The sequence below is a fragment of the Populus euphratica genome, unplaced genomic scaffold (genome assembly GCF_000495115.2).
Source record: "Populus euphratica unplaced genomic scaffold, PopEup_1.0 scaffold2998.1, whole genome shotgun sequence".
NCBI classification, from domain to species: Eukaryota; Viridiplantae; Streptophyta; class Magnoliopsida; order Malpighiales; family Salicaceae; genus Populus; species Populus euphratica.
The window spans coordinates 1-15,243 of record NW_011502899.1 but is presented as its reverse complement, the minus strand read 5'-3'; the positions used below and the strand labels follow the sequence as shown (position 1 = coordinate 15,243).

The window sequence follows — 15,243 nt, the reverse complement described above, 5'->3', positions numbered from 1 at the left end:
AGTATTTTTCTTTTTTATTTTTTAGTCAATCCAAACTATTCAAACTTGAGTTTAATGTAATCCTAAAAAGATTAATTGAGTTGGTTCAAATTTTACTATTTAGGGTAGATTTTAAAAAAAGATAGCAAGAGAAATTAAATTTATTTATGACTAGTTTTGAGTTTTGATATGATTAATTTATCTAATTTATTAATTCACTTTTTTTCTGGTAAAAAAGAATTGTGTCTTCATTCTGGAGCTATTCCTTGTATTCATGCCTTGATCTGTATCATTCAAATTAAAGGAAGAGTTAGATTTTGAGAATTTTGTGAAGCTTAATTATCCATAATCGTAGGGAAGGGCTATAACTGATACATGATATTTCAATGCTAACTGATTTAATCTCTACATCATGCAATTAAAAAATGGTTCAAAGTAAACAGTTTTGTGTTAGTGTTTCAAGCTCTCGTTATGGAACTCACAAGATTGATGAAAAACTACACACTATATTAAGCAAAGCAAGATGTTAGTGTTTCAAGCTCTGATTATGGAACACACAAGATTGAGGAAAAACCACCCCTTTATTAAGCAAAGCAGAGCTGTTTAAATACAGCTCTTTACATAACAGAATTGAGAAATATTAGCCATTACTTCTACTATCTCTACTGTGATGATCCGCAGATCAAATCACCACAAATGTGGCGTGAGAATAGGTCCACTTCTTGACTACCACGCTAGCTGAGAATAGCGTGGGAATAGATCTACTCCTTGACTGCCATATCAATTGAGAAACATGTTATTATTCTGCACTTATGCATGCATGCATATATTATTTAAAATGAACTTAACAAATCCTCCCCTAAACTGAGCATGCCGTGTTTGTTCAGCTCAGTTTAATGCCTTCTTCTCTTGCACTCCTAAGAGCATGCGGAGTTTCACAAAATCTTCGAGTTTGAGTGGTTTGGTCATGATGTCCGCCACTTGCTCCTTTGTTCCATAGTAGACTAGTTCCACTTCTCCCTTCTTGATCAAATCTCTAATAAAATGAAATCTCACATTTATATGTTTTGTTCTTCCATGTAGTACCGAATTCTTAGACAGTTTAATGGATGAGCTATTGTCACAGAATACGGTAATACACTTACAATAATCTTCTTCAACACTATTTAGAACTTCCTTCATCCATATACTATGACATGCACATGTGGTAGCTGCTACATATTCAGCCTCCGTAGTTGATAGTGTGACGATTGGCTGCTTCCTAGAACTCCATGCTACTGCCCCATCTCCCATCATGAACACATGCCCGGACGTGCTTTTTCCTCCATCTAAGTCTCCTGCAAAATCGCTATCTGTGTAGCCTTTGAGGATGTTATCTGAACTTTTATTGTAGAAAACACCGAAATCAATTGTCCCCTTTAAGTACCGAAGTATTCTTTTTGCAGCTAGTAAATGTCCTTCTTTTGGCGCGGCCATGAATTTGCTTAAGAAACTTACAACATACATTATATCAGGTCGAGTTGTCATAATGTACATAAGGCTACCAATCAATTGCTTGTATTCGGTGCTGTTTACTTCTTCTCCTTTCTCCTGTGATGATAACTTAGTTCCTGGAACCATTGGATTATTAACTGCATTGCAGCTGCCCATTCCAAACCTCATAAGAAGTTCACCTGCATATTTTTCTTGACATAAAAATATTCCAACATCCGTTTGGTGTATTTCAACACCCAAAAAATACTTCATCCTCCCTAGGTCAGTCATATCAAATACTGATTGCATGGAAGCTTTAAATTCTCTACACAACTTTATATCATTGCCGGTAAAAATTAAATCATCCACATAGAGACTTACCACCAAAAAACTCCCTCCTTCCTTCTTTATGAACAAGGTGTGTTCATAACTGCATTTTTCAAAACCTTCACCATTGAAGTAGTCCTCTATCCGACTGTACCAAGCTCTTGGAGCTTGTTTTAGGCCATACAATGTCTTTCTTAATCGATACGCTTTTTGCTCCTCTCCTTTCCGAATGTATCCTTCAGGTTGTTCAATGTGAACAACCTCCTTCAGTTCTCCATGAAGAAATACGCTTTTCACGTCGAGCTGAAAAACTTCCCAACTTCGTAGTGCAGCGAGAGAGAGTATCATCCTAATAGTGTCCCATCTGGCAACTGGTGAGAATACTTCACTATAATCTATTCCTTGTCTTTGTGCGTAACCCTTCACAACTAGTCGCGCCTTGTATTTGTCGACTTCTCCCCTTTCATTTAATTTGGTTTTAAAAACCCACTTGACTCCAATTTTTTTCATCCCTTTGGGCAGCTCCACTAACTCCCACGTATTATTTTTTTCGATAGCCTGAATCTCGGCATCCATAGCGTGTCTCCATTTTATGTCTTTCACCGCCTCATCATAGCTTACTGGATCATCTGCTGTAGTGTAGAGCACCAGAAATTGATCGTCTCCTTCCTCCTCCTCTGTGAGATTTTCCCCAGTTACGTAGTCTTGTAAGTGTGCTGGAGCTCTACTAATTCTCTTTGGCTGCTCCCTTCGAATTGTTTGAGATGATGAGGTGGCGTTTGCTTGCCAGGTGGCGTCTGCTCGACTTGCTTCGCGGCTTGCTTCCTCAGCCTGAGCTTGAATTTGCTCATTTTCCATTTGAGCGTTGCCAGCATGGTCGTTGCCAGCGTTGCCTTCTTCGTCAGCAAATGGCTCTGCATCTTCCCATTTTAATTCCTCTGTGTCACCATCTATCCTCCCCCAATTCCAAATCTCCTCTTCAGCAAAAATCACGTCTCGGCTAGTGATGATTTGTTTGCTTTTTGGGTCAAAGAGTCTCAAATCTCCTCTTCAGCTAAAATCACGTCTCGACTAGTGATGATTTGTTTGCTTTCTGGGTTAAAGAATCGGTATGCTTTAGATTCTTCACTTACTCCTAAGAACACATATTTTTGACTCTTTTCTTCTAGCTTGACCCTCCTTTGATTTGGTACATGCACGTAAGCAATGCACCTAAAAATTTTAAAATGTGCCACACTTGGTTTCTGTCCAGTCCAGCATTCTTCTGGAGTTGCATCTTGTAGTGCTCCTGTTGGGCTTCGATTAATGATATGAACTGACCATTTTGCTGCCTCTGCCCAGAAACTTCTAGGCATTTTTCCTTCTACCAGTAGACACCGAACCATATTCACGAGTGTTCGGTTTTTGCGTTTTGCTACCCCGTTTTGTTGGGGTGTGTAGGACGTGGTAAGTTGTCTTTTGATACCCTGTGTGTTGCAAAAATCTGAAAAAAATTGAGAATTGTATTCTCCTTCACGATCACTTCGTAGACATCGAATTTTCAGCCCTGTCTCCATCTCCACGCTGGCTTTAAAAAACTTGAATTTCTCAAAGGTTTCGCTCTTCTCTATAAGTAAATAAATCCATGTCTTCCGGCTGAAATCATAAGTAAATGTCAGAATATACCGTCTGTTGCTCACGGTTTGTGGGGTTATGGGTCCACATAAATCGGAGTGGATTAGCTGCAATTTTCCGGAGGCTCTCCAGTTAGCCTTTTTTTGAATTTCTTCTCTATGTTGCTTCCCTTTGTTGCATACTTCACACACCTTGTGTACTGCTTGAATTTCTGGTAATCCATGCACCATTTTCTTATGATACAGTCCTTGAAGCCCTCTCAAATAAAGGTGGCCGAATCTCTTATGCCAAAGCCCTGTGATATCTTCCTATATTACTTGCAGACAAGTATTGTTATGTAATTCAGCAAGCATGACAAACATGTGGTTTGTGGTCATTTTTGTATGCACAATGAGGCCTTTCTTCGGATGAAAAATTTTACAAACTCCCTTTTTTATTAACACTGCTAAGCCTCTCTCCTGCAGCTGCCCTACACTTAACAAATTATTTGTTAAATCTGGGACGTAATAGACATTGCTGACAATTTGCGTCCTCCCTTGAACCTTCAGCTTCACATTTCCTTGACCCATAACTTGCATCCTAGCATTGTTGCCCAGCTTCACAGAGTGCGAAAATTTCTCATCCAAAGTGACAAACCACTTTTTGTTGCCTGTCATGTGGTTTGAACAACCTGAGTCAATAAATCACACTTCTTCCTTTGTCAGCTCCTTTGTTTCACTGTGAGCCATAAGGAGAAGGACATCGTTTTCTAATTTCACATCTCCACCATTCACTGTCACACAATCCACCAGTGCCACATTACCACCATTATCCAGCTCTACGACATTTCTATCATTTGACACCACACCATCTCCATTTATTTTCACGCAATCCAGCTTCACAGCATCTTCATCGTCCTCTGTTGTAATGTTTGCAGATCCCATTGGCTCAACGTGAGCCATGAGAAGAAGTTCCTCTTCATCATCCAATTCAACATAATTTGCATTCCTCTCCCAAGTAGGACACTCATACTGAAAGTGCCCTTGCTTATGACATTTAAAGCATTTCACAGTTGCTCTTCCAAATCCTTGTCGTCCTCTGCCTTTGCCTCTGTCTCGACTTTGATAGGTAGGACGTCTTCCTTCTCTCGGCTCATTGTGGAATCTGTCATCTCCAATTGAGACACGCAATGCATGCTCCTCATTGTGTTCTTTATCTAGCCTTTTGAACTTGGCTTCATGGACTACAAGTGAGCTTTATAGTTCGTCAATTGTCATTGCGCTTACATCCTTTGATTCTTCTATTGAAACCACAACATAAGTGAACCTTTCTGTCAAGGTTCAAAGCACCTTTTCCACCACCTTGGTGTCGGGCATCGTCTCCCCATTGCTCCTCATCTGGTTAGCCACCGAGGTGACTCTCACAAAATATTCTGCAATTGTTTCACTGTGTTTCATTTGCAGAATCTCAAAATCTCGTCTCAATGTATTGAGTAGAGATTGCTTCACTTTGGCATTTCCCCCAAACTTGCTTTTCAAAGAATCCCACACAATCTTCGATGTGAGCCTGTCCAGAATCTGTTCAAATGTAACTCTATCTATTGCTTGATATAGATAGTGTTTCACTTGATGATCTTTCATTTTTGCATCATCGAGTTGTGTCTGCTGCACATTGCTCAACGCAGTCCCCACGATCGGCTCTTGAATGCCATTTTCCACCAGGCTCCACAACCCTTTTGCTCGCAACAAATTTTCCATCAACTCACTCCAATGATCATAGTGTTGACCATCAAAATGAGGAATTTTTGTTAAACTCTTATCGTCACTCATTCTCACTCTCACTGTGTATCTCTCGCTGCAATTAATCTGTCCCAAACCTAGCTCTGATACCACTGTTAGTGTTTCAAGCTCTGATTATGGAACACACAAGATTGAGGAAAAACCACCCCTTTATTAAGCAAAGCAGAGCTGTTTAAATACAGCTCTTTACATAACAGAATTGAGAAATATTAGCCATTACTTCTACTATCTCTACTGTGATGATCCGCAGATCAAATCACCACAAATGTGGCGTGAGAATAGGTCCACTTCTTAACTACCACGCTAGTTGAGAATAGCGTGGGAATAGGTCTACTCCTTGAGTACCACATCAATTGAGAAACATGTTATTATTCTGCACTTATGCATGCATGCATATATTATTAAAATGAACTTAACAGTATAGTGAATAGAAAGAATTTAACACCATTACTCAAATAAGATCCAAAAACACACAATAAATATTTTAAAAGGAGATTAAGATTTTAAACCTTTATCTGAATATCAATTGACAAGTCACTTTTTTTTTTTTCTATTTCGATAACAATAACTCGTTAATTTGCACTGCATCAAGGGCAACGCCGGATGAAGTATTTTAAAGCAAAGTAACCATCTGACTTGAATGTGATAATCATCTTGGCCGCTGCCCTAATTCTTGTTTTTATCTTGATCCCAAGGAGGAGATTAAATTTAATGACCTCGCAACAGATTAGGTCATTCGAATACCTAAAGACGTGGTTGTCAAACTCTATTCAAATTACCAGCGGCTATTGTCCTCGGAGGCGAACTAGCGTCCGAATTCTACCGGAGCTTTTCTTTGCACGACGCGTCCCGGAATTGTGGAAACAATTTAACAAAAATGCATGTCTGTATTCGAAATGGGTCAGTGCTGGATAAAAAGAGATATGCTTCTGTTGCCCAAGGCAATGCATGATCCTTGCCTCCCAGTGTAGGATCGAATGATCGAAGTGCTTTTGCCTCAAGGACCATGACTCATCAAAGCATTGTAAGTTTATTACTCCTTAATTACTCGAATCCGAATCCAAATCCAATCTAGGAGATATAGAACTTAAATAAAAAACTTAGGTTGTAAGGATTATATATATGATGGTCAAAGAAGCTATTATGATACCCATGTGAAGGCTGGCACTAAGGTCCCAGCATGCAAATATTTAGGGTTTTCTGCAATAGAGATGGAGGTGTTCCCTTGTCCTACAATTTAAGGGCATAGACTCTTACAGTGTCCCAAGTGCACTGTACTTCCTCAGACATATCATCTGAAGAATATATAATTCTCCACACGAGAACGATAAGTTGAACTCCACGTCATATTATTCAACGATGTATTTTTGTATTAATTACGAGCCACGATGATATAGAAGAATATACTGTTGTTTACAAAATCATGTGTAATCCATATTCTGCAGTGGTAAAATGCAAATTTAACAGATTAGTTTGGAGAATAATCTTGCTACTTTGAGTATTTGATTGTTGAGAAATAATATTATTTTTAAAAAAATAACTATAAATTTATTTGATTATTTTTTTATTATATTTTATTGGATTGTTATTTGGTTAGATTCAAAATTCTTCTGATAAAATCTTTTAATGACATCAAATTTTGGTGCAATAAAAAATTTAAGGTAATTATTTTCAATTTTTTTTCTTTTTTCCTGTCTTTTTTTTTTCTTTTTTCTTCTTTTTATTTTGTCATGTCGTTATCTTTTGTTTTGGTTTTTAATTTTATAACCTTTTCAATATATTCTCGATAACTATATAAAAAAAATGTTCCAATCCTATTCATATAATTTAAAATTTCTTGAAATTTCTCCTGTATTTTTTTTTAAAAAAGAAGCTTTGTTAAACTTTTAATTTACTAAATAACTAACCTATATAAAGCTATTTTTATATTATTTTTTCTTAGTTCTCTATCATATTTTTTATTTATTAAATCCCCGTGTACATGCTGTAATATCTCACAAAAACATCTTACCCGAGAAAAATAAAAATAAAATTCAGAAAGTAGGTTATTCGGGGGTACAACATCGGAATTTTGAGAACTAGATATTAACATTGGGAAATCTTAAACTGCACAATAGAAATGAAATTTACCCTAAAATCGTTTTTCTTTGAAGTGGATAAATAAAAGCATTGGAGTAACCTATCTATAGTCAGGAATAACATGCAGGCTGTGGTTAACTGGCCCAGCTGATTTACTTAATAGATTCTGTTCGGCAGCACCTGCTCTCGTCTTTATAGCTCCTACTTGTTTCCTGACCTCTTGTTTGAAACTTGTTACTTGTATATGTCTCTACTTGCTCGTGCTAGGATCGGATTTAGTAAAAAAAAACGGTGGGGAACTAATGTAAAGCTAAGTTCACAGGAGCTGAAATTAATGAGAGAGTCGGGACAAAACAAGCAATGGACCAGCCAAGTGAGTAAATGTAAGAAAAACAAAACATTGAAATATGTTGTAGGGTGTTTTGTTGGGGGGGCGGCTCGAGAAGAAGACACTCGAGATCTAAACATTTTAGACTAGTGTTCTTTGCAATTCCACGCCTTTGTCCCACTTGATAGGTGCCATGAACATTGCTATTCCCAAACAAATCATGGAGACTTTTGTCCCGATTCTTTTTCTAGAAACAGTACACCACGAGGATTCAATACTCACCGGCTAGCTAGGAAAAGGGAAATTACCATGAATTTCAAAGACCAATTCTGTGTAAATGCAAGCTAAGATCGAGAGCAGGGATAGTCAAGTACAGGAAGGTGTTTTGGTTTGGTGGGTGTGCACTGACCTTCGTCTATTTTACTGAACAAGGATACAAGTTAAGACCTAGATAACCGTACAATTAAAAACCATTTTAGGCTGAATCTCACATAATTTGTACGAATGAAATAATAATAAATCGGGTTCATACAATCATTTCTCAGGTTGAGATATAAATCATACTTTATATGTGAAACCATAAGATGTTACTGGGATCGAGATCCAATATCCATGACCATGAGCATTATTAATATATATTAATATGCTGTGTGAAGATTTCTTGGAGGTGAAAACGTGATTCATGTTCCATGATAGAAAATAGAACGAATAACGTGGAATAACACCAAACATGGAAGAAACAGTGCTCCTCGTATCCTGTCCTATCTCAAGCTTGTAAAGAGAAAGCGCTACTGGTGCATCTCGGGTCACTCACTCTAATCTGGCCCAGAAAAAGAAAATTCAATTGGAAAGGATTCGCAAAAAACATTTCTTTCACTACACGCGACTTCGGAGCCCAGATGTGGGGTAAGTGGGCAACGGTAATGGTAAATGGCCCGTGAAAAAACAGAAGTGGATAATCCAACTCTTTCTCTCAATTATTGCCGATAAATGCAGCCCAGAAGGGAGCCCATATGCATTTTTCACACCCCAATAGAATGCAAGTTATAATAATCATATTAAGTATTTTGTTTGCATTTTTTTTCATATTGAAAAAAAAAAGAGAGGCTGAACTTAGGATGAATTTAAGGGTGTATATTGTAGGAGATTTTGATTTTGAGTCCTGGGAATCATTGTAATTTGAATAATCACTCCTAAAACTTTTAAAACAAATTTCTTTGCAAGAAAAAAAGGCATTGTTTACGTGTGTGTTAATTTTTTTATATCATAAATAATTTTGTAAACTTAATTGAAGGTTACATGTATTAAAAAATCAATTCAATATAAAAACTTAAACTGTTAGGTAAAATTTTAATATATAATTTATATTATTTTTTAACACACCCCTTAAGTAAAAACCCTTTAGATTTAAAACTTATATGGACTCACATTAACTTATATTTGATTTTTATCAAATAAATAGGAGTGGTGAGATTCAAACTTGTGATCACTTGGTCATCAAGACTCTGATACAATGTTAAAGAACCATCTCAACTCAGTAACTTAAGCTTTTGGGTTGAAATAGTTATTTGACGATCTCAACCTAATAGCTCAGGCTATTAGATAAAGTTTGAAGATATAATTTATGTTATTTTTTAAAACATTTTCTTAAAACCTTTTGAGTTTGAAACTTGCACAAATTCACACTACATTGTATTTAATTTTTATCACATAAATAGGAATGATGAAATGCTTGATCGTTTGGTCATTAAAATTTTGATACTATATCAAAAAACCATCTCAACCTAATAGCTTAAGCTATTGGGTAAGGTCTTATGATATAATTTGTATTATTCTCTATGTCAAAGAATCAATTTAATGTAAAAGCTTAAGCTATTAGATAAGGTCCTATAATATAATTTATATTATTATCTAACAACATGATTATTTTTAAGAGCCAAAACTATTAAGAAAACTTGTTAATTTAAGATTTTTAGTCAATTATACACTTTTACCTGGGTTGAAAAATAAAAACAATAAAATTTAAATTAAAAATATTATTTTATAATTAACCATTTACTACTTGATTATTATTTATTGAACTATCAGCTTATTTGCTATGTGATTATTGATATCACACTTGTAAGGAAGCATAACTATCAAATCTAACTTATTTAATAAAATCTAACTTGTTTAATAAGTTGATTTAAAAAATTCAAAATTTAAAGTCTAATATGATGTTTATGAATTGATAATAATTTAACTTTTTTTTACATCAATACCTAGACCGAGTCTGATTAGTATGCAAGGGAATGACTATGAACAGATTTGAATTCAAATATTTGTAAGTTTTATATTGAGTTAGACAATGGGCATAGGCTTATCTGATGGAGGATTAATTATTTCTTTATTTTCAAATCAAAGAAAGTCTTAATCACCTCTCAAATTTCTTAGGCATTGATGATCTAAAAATGAGAACACTTACTAGTTGATTGACAGACGGGTCAAGCTGATTGATTAGACACGAAAGCCAGAAAAGAATCTAATGCACGCACAACTCATGCTTTTTAACCATTTACTAATTCTAAACGTGGCCCAGATTGAATCTTACTTTAAACTAGAATTTCTATATTAAAATAATACTGTATTTGTTTTTTTTAAAGAAAAAAATTAAGTTGAATTAACATGTCAACTGGGTCATCACTCTAAAACCGAAGCCTCGAGGCAAGTGGAAATCGACTAGGTCCTAATTATAAATATATCAAAAGGTATCTGTCAATATAAAATATTGCATAAACAGGAGAGGGAGGCATTGTGATGTGATTAGGAAACTTGTATCGATCCCTAGGATTCAAAGTTACTCCCTTTTTTAACAAATCAAAGCTTCAATTCATTGCATTTCCCAATTGCCAATGTGATTTCGCTAAAGTGCAATTCCACGTAATTGCAGAGTCACGAACTCGGTCGTCGTTCCCATCCATCTTTGAAAGTCGATGACCATCTGAACAAATTCAATGGCTTCTCCCCATGTTGATTAGGAAGATTTTGCACATATTCCCATTTCTTCTAATTAAGCTTAGGACGGAATTTGACATCCAGGCCACGATGACGACCATTGATTATTCAATTTTAAAACTAGACCAAGCTAATTAATTACAAATCACGTGGATGATTGATTTTTAATCATCTTTCACCTGTTCTTATTCCAAGACAGGAAGCCGTGCTAGCTGTCTTCGTTTTACAAAATGCAAGGGAAACGACAGCTTAGTCATCTACTATACACATGATTTCAATTAAACTCTTCAAATATAAAATTTAGCAATATTACCCTAAATAAAACTATATATTTTAATCAATATTGTACCAATCAAAAGAGATTAATAACTATATATATATATATATATATATGTATATTTCGTGTGATCTCTTACTAATCATGAACACAGTCGCAAGTGATAGAAAAAGAAATATAGAACTTAGTTATTCCGGTCGTTTTTCAACAAAATATCGTTTTTTTTTTAATTTTATTTTTTAGCATAAAATGTTTTTATTTGTTGCAACTTGATATTCTGAAGAATTTGGAATAACAGATTTGAAGTGATGTTGGGCATGTGAGAAAAAATACACAAGTTTTATGAATTTTGGTAGTAAATTCTTTTGATCGCTGTAGATTAATATGGGACACAATTGAGTTATGTGCGGTAGTTTAGGGTAACTTTGACTAATCTCGAACTCTAAGAACTTAATTGAAACAGAGTATTTAGTTGAGGGACGGAATCTTAGTTACTTCACTATATAAACATAGAAACCTTTAGCTAATTCTGCATCAGACATTGAGATATCAATTCATCATTTCTTCTTTGCTTCCAAGCCATGGCCACTTGCAATGACGAGCATTTCTGTCAAGATAAGTTGTTGCTCGATCCAAAGGAAGCTAGTTTGAAGGAACTCGTTCTTCTCTTATTCTGCTCTGATGTAAAAAGTAGAAAATTCGTTGACTGCTCCGAAGAGAACCGGCTGAGAGATATTAATCGACGATGGCTAATTTTCATCTCGATTCTTGTGCAAAAAATCCTTCTTTCTTGCAGGGAAACCATGGCTCAAACAGGGCATATTTTAGAGTACTGTTTAAATCTTATCTCAAACAACGGTGGCCCTTTCAAGCTCCTGTTGAATTTTTTGAAGGGTATGTGCAGCTCCCATGAATTTTTATTTTTTCTTGGCATAAAATAAGGGAAGAATTAGAGCATAAATCAGTTTAATTGTGAATTGAAAAAAGGTTTTTGGTCACCTTTTGATCGAATCTATATATGTCCATGCATGAGTGCATGCAGTTACAATCAACCCTTTAATGCAGAATATGGGGTTCTAATAGCTAATTAAGAATGGATTGTACTTATGCAGGCAAGGTTGTGAGGCCGGATGAATCATCAGCGACGTTCAGATCTACGGTAGGACATTCTGACTGGAGAATAGAGCTAGACAAGAGTAGCAGACCCGGGGAAATAAAATATAACACTTCCTTGTCTTTGATGGCCGCCAAATTGTCATACGAAAACAAAGCTTTCATCGAAACCATCGTCAAAGATCATTGGAACGTAAGTACCAGCACTAAAACCACAGGATCAGACCTTTTGTTTTTGGTTACAACATGGATCGAGTTACAGAAAACCTAACTGTCTAGCTAGAACCCAAAAGTTGTTCCATTTTTTTGATTAATTTGTGCTTTTTAAAAAAAAAAACAATTTATGTGCTCAAACTTGGTACTTTTAATGGAGGCATATCCCTTAATTACAGTACAATATGTAGAATTAGTTCTGATCATATATACTAGCTAGCCGTGAAAAAAAAAAAAAGAGCAGCTCCAGAGATTAATGAAAATGTTTCACTGATATCCCATGAGATGTAACGATGGTTGTTTTTCGTTTTCTTTTCACTTTTCTGCAGATGGAGTTCTTGGGTTCCTACGACTACTGGAACGGTAAGAAGCAAGGCTTATACTTTCAATCATAGCTACTCAGCCCGCCCAGGCTAGTCGGTTGATATGATATATAATTTAATTATTTGTAGTAGAGTACAAGTCAGTTTATTTTCAATTTGTGGTTAACCTAATTAATTAATTAATCATGTGCTCATCCACTTGATGATTAAATGTAATCCACTTGATTAATCTAATTAAATTTTTATTAAATTCTTGGATTTGAATTAATTTTATAAAAAATTTAAATTTTTTTTTATTTAAGTTACTATATATTTTACTTAAACTCGAACTTGGATTGAATCAAACTTCATCCTATACTAGATAAGTATGTTTTCAATTAAAAAATTAGAGGTTATCATTTCTCGGAAAAAACACTATATGATAATGTTGTCACAATTGATACGGAGGTCCGTATGATCTAAGAATTAATATCAAATTTAACACCATCTCTTTGAAATAACTCTTAGCTAAGTCAATTCACGTCGAAGAAACTTTTCATTTCAAGTTAGGAATTTTAGCAAGACATTTCAAGGATGAGAAAAAACATAAACGTGGATAAGATGTTAAAGTTTTAAAACGATGGTCTTGTTTTGAATACAGACGAGCAAGATTCAGAATTGAAGCGTTGTTCGTAGAAAGAGAATAGAGACACAAAGAAAAGTAAACATGTTGTAAAATCCGAAGCTCTCTTGAACTTTAAGCAACATGAGGTCAAGGTATTCTAAGAACAAAAACATTAGGTCAAGGTGATGTAGGCTGCGAGATACACGAGGAAATTAATTGACTGGTGCACTCCATTCTTTCTTCTTCTTCTTCTTCTTGCATCGTTAAAAAAACACTCCATCGCGTAGGAGAGCACGAGAGATCAAACTAGTTTATTTTATTAAAAGTAGCCCTTTTAAAATTTAATGGTAGATTGCAATTTAGTTATTTTAATAATTTTTATAGAAAAAATCATAAACCCCCGGGCCGGTTGGAGTTGCTTGTAAATTCTCTAAACTACCTTTTTCAAATGCATTTTTTGGTTTTCTTTATGCTTGGTGAGCGTCTGTTTGTTTCTGCATTTCAAAAGCGTTTTTGAAAAAAATTAATTTTTTTTATTAATTTTAAATTAATATATTTTTAGCGTTTTCAAATCATTTTGATGTGCTGATGTCAAAAATGATTTTTAACAAATAAAAAAATATCGTTGGTATGTATTTTGACATGAAAAGCAACAGCAACAACAACTACACTTCCAAACAATAAAATAAAAGATAAATTACCAAGAAAACTAATGAAAGGACTCAAGCGTTTGCTAGGAATATAGTTGTGCATATATTTAATATTTAATTTGATGTATGGTATTTTTTAAAAATATTTTTTATTTTTAACATAAACATATTAAAATACTAAATGTTAACATAAAAATATTAAAATACTAAAACAATTATTAATTTAATTTTTTTTTTTAAACCACAATCACACACCCAAAATAAAAGCATATTTGTCTGAACATCTGATTTGAATGCCGCACAGGGTACCAGGAAAGGGCCTCAACGCAAGCAATAATGTTCCAAGATAAGAAGGTTGGCCCAACCTTAATTGTGGTGGCTTTCAGAGGGACCAACCCGTTTGATGCAGATGACTGGACATAAGAAGGTTGACCCAACCTTAATTGTGGTGGCTTTCAGAGGGACCAACCCATTTGATGCAGATGACTGGACCACAGATGTGGATCTCTCGTGGTATGACCTTCAAGGCATTGGTAAGCTCCACCGTGGCTTCATGAAAGCCCTAGGCCTACAAGAGAATGGCTGGCCCAAAGAAATTGAACAAGGCAGTGGCCATTTTTATGCATACTACGAAATTAGACGAATGCTGAGGGACATATTGCGCAAGAATGAGAAGGCAAAATTTATATTAACAGGGCATAGCTTGGGTGGGGCAGTGGCTATACTGTTTATGGGAGTGTTAGCATTACACCAGGAGGCTTGGTTGCTTGAGAGATTGGAAGGGGTTTACACCTTCGGGCAGCCCAGAGTAGGAGATGGACAATTTGGGGAATTTATGGTAGATAAGTTGAAAAGGTATGAAGTAAGGTACCTGAGGCATGTCTACAGTAATGACATAGTGCCTAGATTGCCCTATGATGACAATCTTCTTTTATTCAAGCATTTCGGTCCCTGCATCTACTTCAATAGCTTCTATAAAGGAAAGGTCAGTGCTCTCTCGCTCTCTTGCTTTGCTTGTAAATTCCAACCAGATGACTCTTTTCTTGACTCGATTATGTATCAGCAGAACTCAGTATTCAGTAAGATTGTTGATAAGTCACTAACACAGCCATGAATGATAATTGTGATCGGGACGCAGGTTATGGAAGAAGAGCCGAACAAGAACTACTTCTCTTTGTTGTTGATACTCCCCAAGTACCTCAATGCTGTCTGGGAGCTCATCAGAAGTTTTATAATCCCTTACCTCCAGGGCCAGGACTACAGAGAGAGTTGGTTTATGAGACTGCTAAGGATTGCAGGATTGATAGTTCCAGGAATACCAGAACATATTCTTCAAGATTATGATAATTCTACCCGGTTGGGATCCCTTCAACTCAAGGATTCTCAGCAAGAACTTCACCAAGAGTAAGAACCGTTAAAATGACAACACCAGCCGTAAATAATAACTGACCAAGTCAGCTTTGATTATCGGTTCCTTTGCAGTTTATTTGT

At 35.5% G+C, this 15,243-nt stretch overlaps 1 protein-coding gene across 1 annotated transcript; it reads left to right on the top strand.

The window, feature by feature from the left end:
* Window positions 1–11,400: 11,400 nt before the first annotated feature.
* Window positions 11,401–15,235, top strand: LOC105119546 (uncharacterized). Its single transcript, XM_011017693.1, has 6 exons — window positions 11,401–11,743; window positions 11,962–12,155; window positions 12,505–12,538; window positions 14,057–14,106; window positions 14,180–14,737; window positions 14,891–15,235. Exons 1-6 carry the CDS (start codon window positions 11,431–11,433, stop codon window positions 15,158–15,160), a joined length of 1,419 nt encoding a protein of 472 aa, XP_011015995.1. The 5' UTR covers window positions 11,401–11,430; the 3' UTR covers window positions 15,161–15,235.
* Window positions 15,236–15,243: the final 8 nt, after the last annotated feature.

Excerpts from the sequence above, each read along its gene's own strand:
- LOC105119546 (XM_011017693.1), top strand. The coding sequence starts at position 11,431 with ATGGCCACTTGCAATGACGAGCATTTCTGTCAAGATAAGTTGTTGCTC. Across the intron at positions 12,539-14,056 it reads TTCCTACGACTACTGGAACG|GGTACCAGGAAAGGGCCTCA; the intron begins GTAAGAAGCAAG and ends AATGCCGCACAG. Across the intron at positions 14,107-14,179 it reads TAATGTTCCAAGATAAGAAG|GTTGACCCAACCTTAATTGT; the intron begins GTTGGCCCAACC and ends GGACATAAGAAG.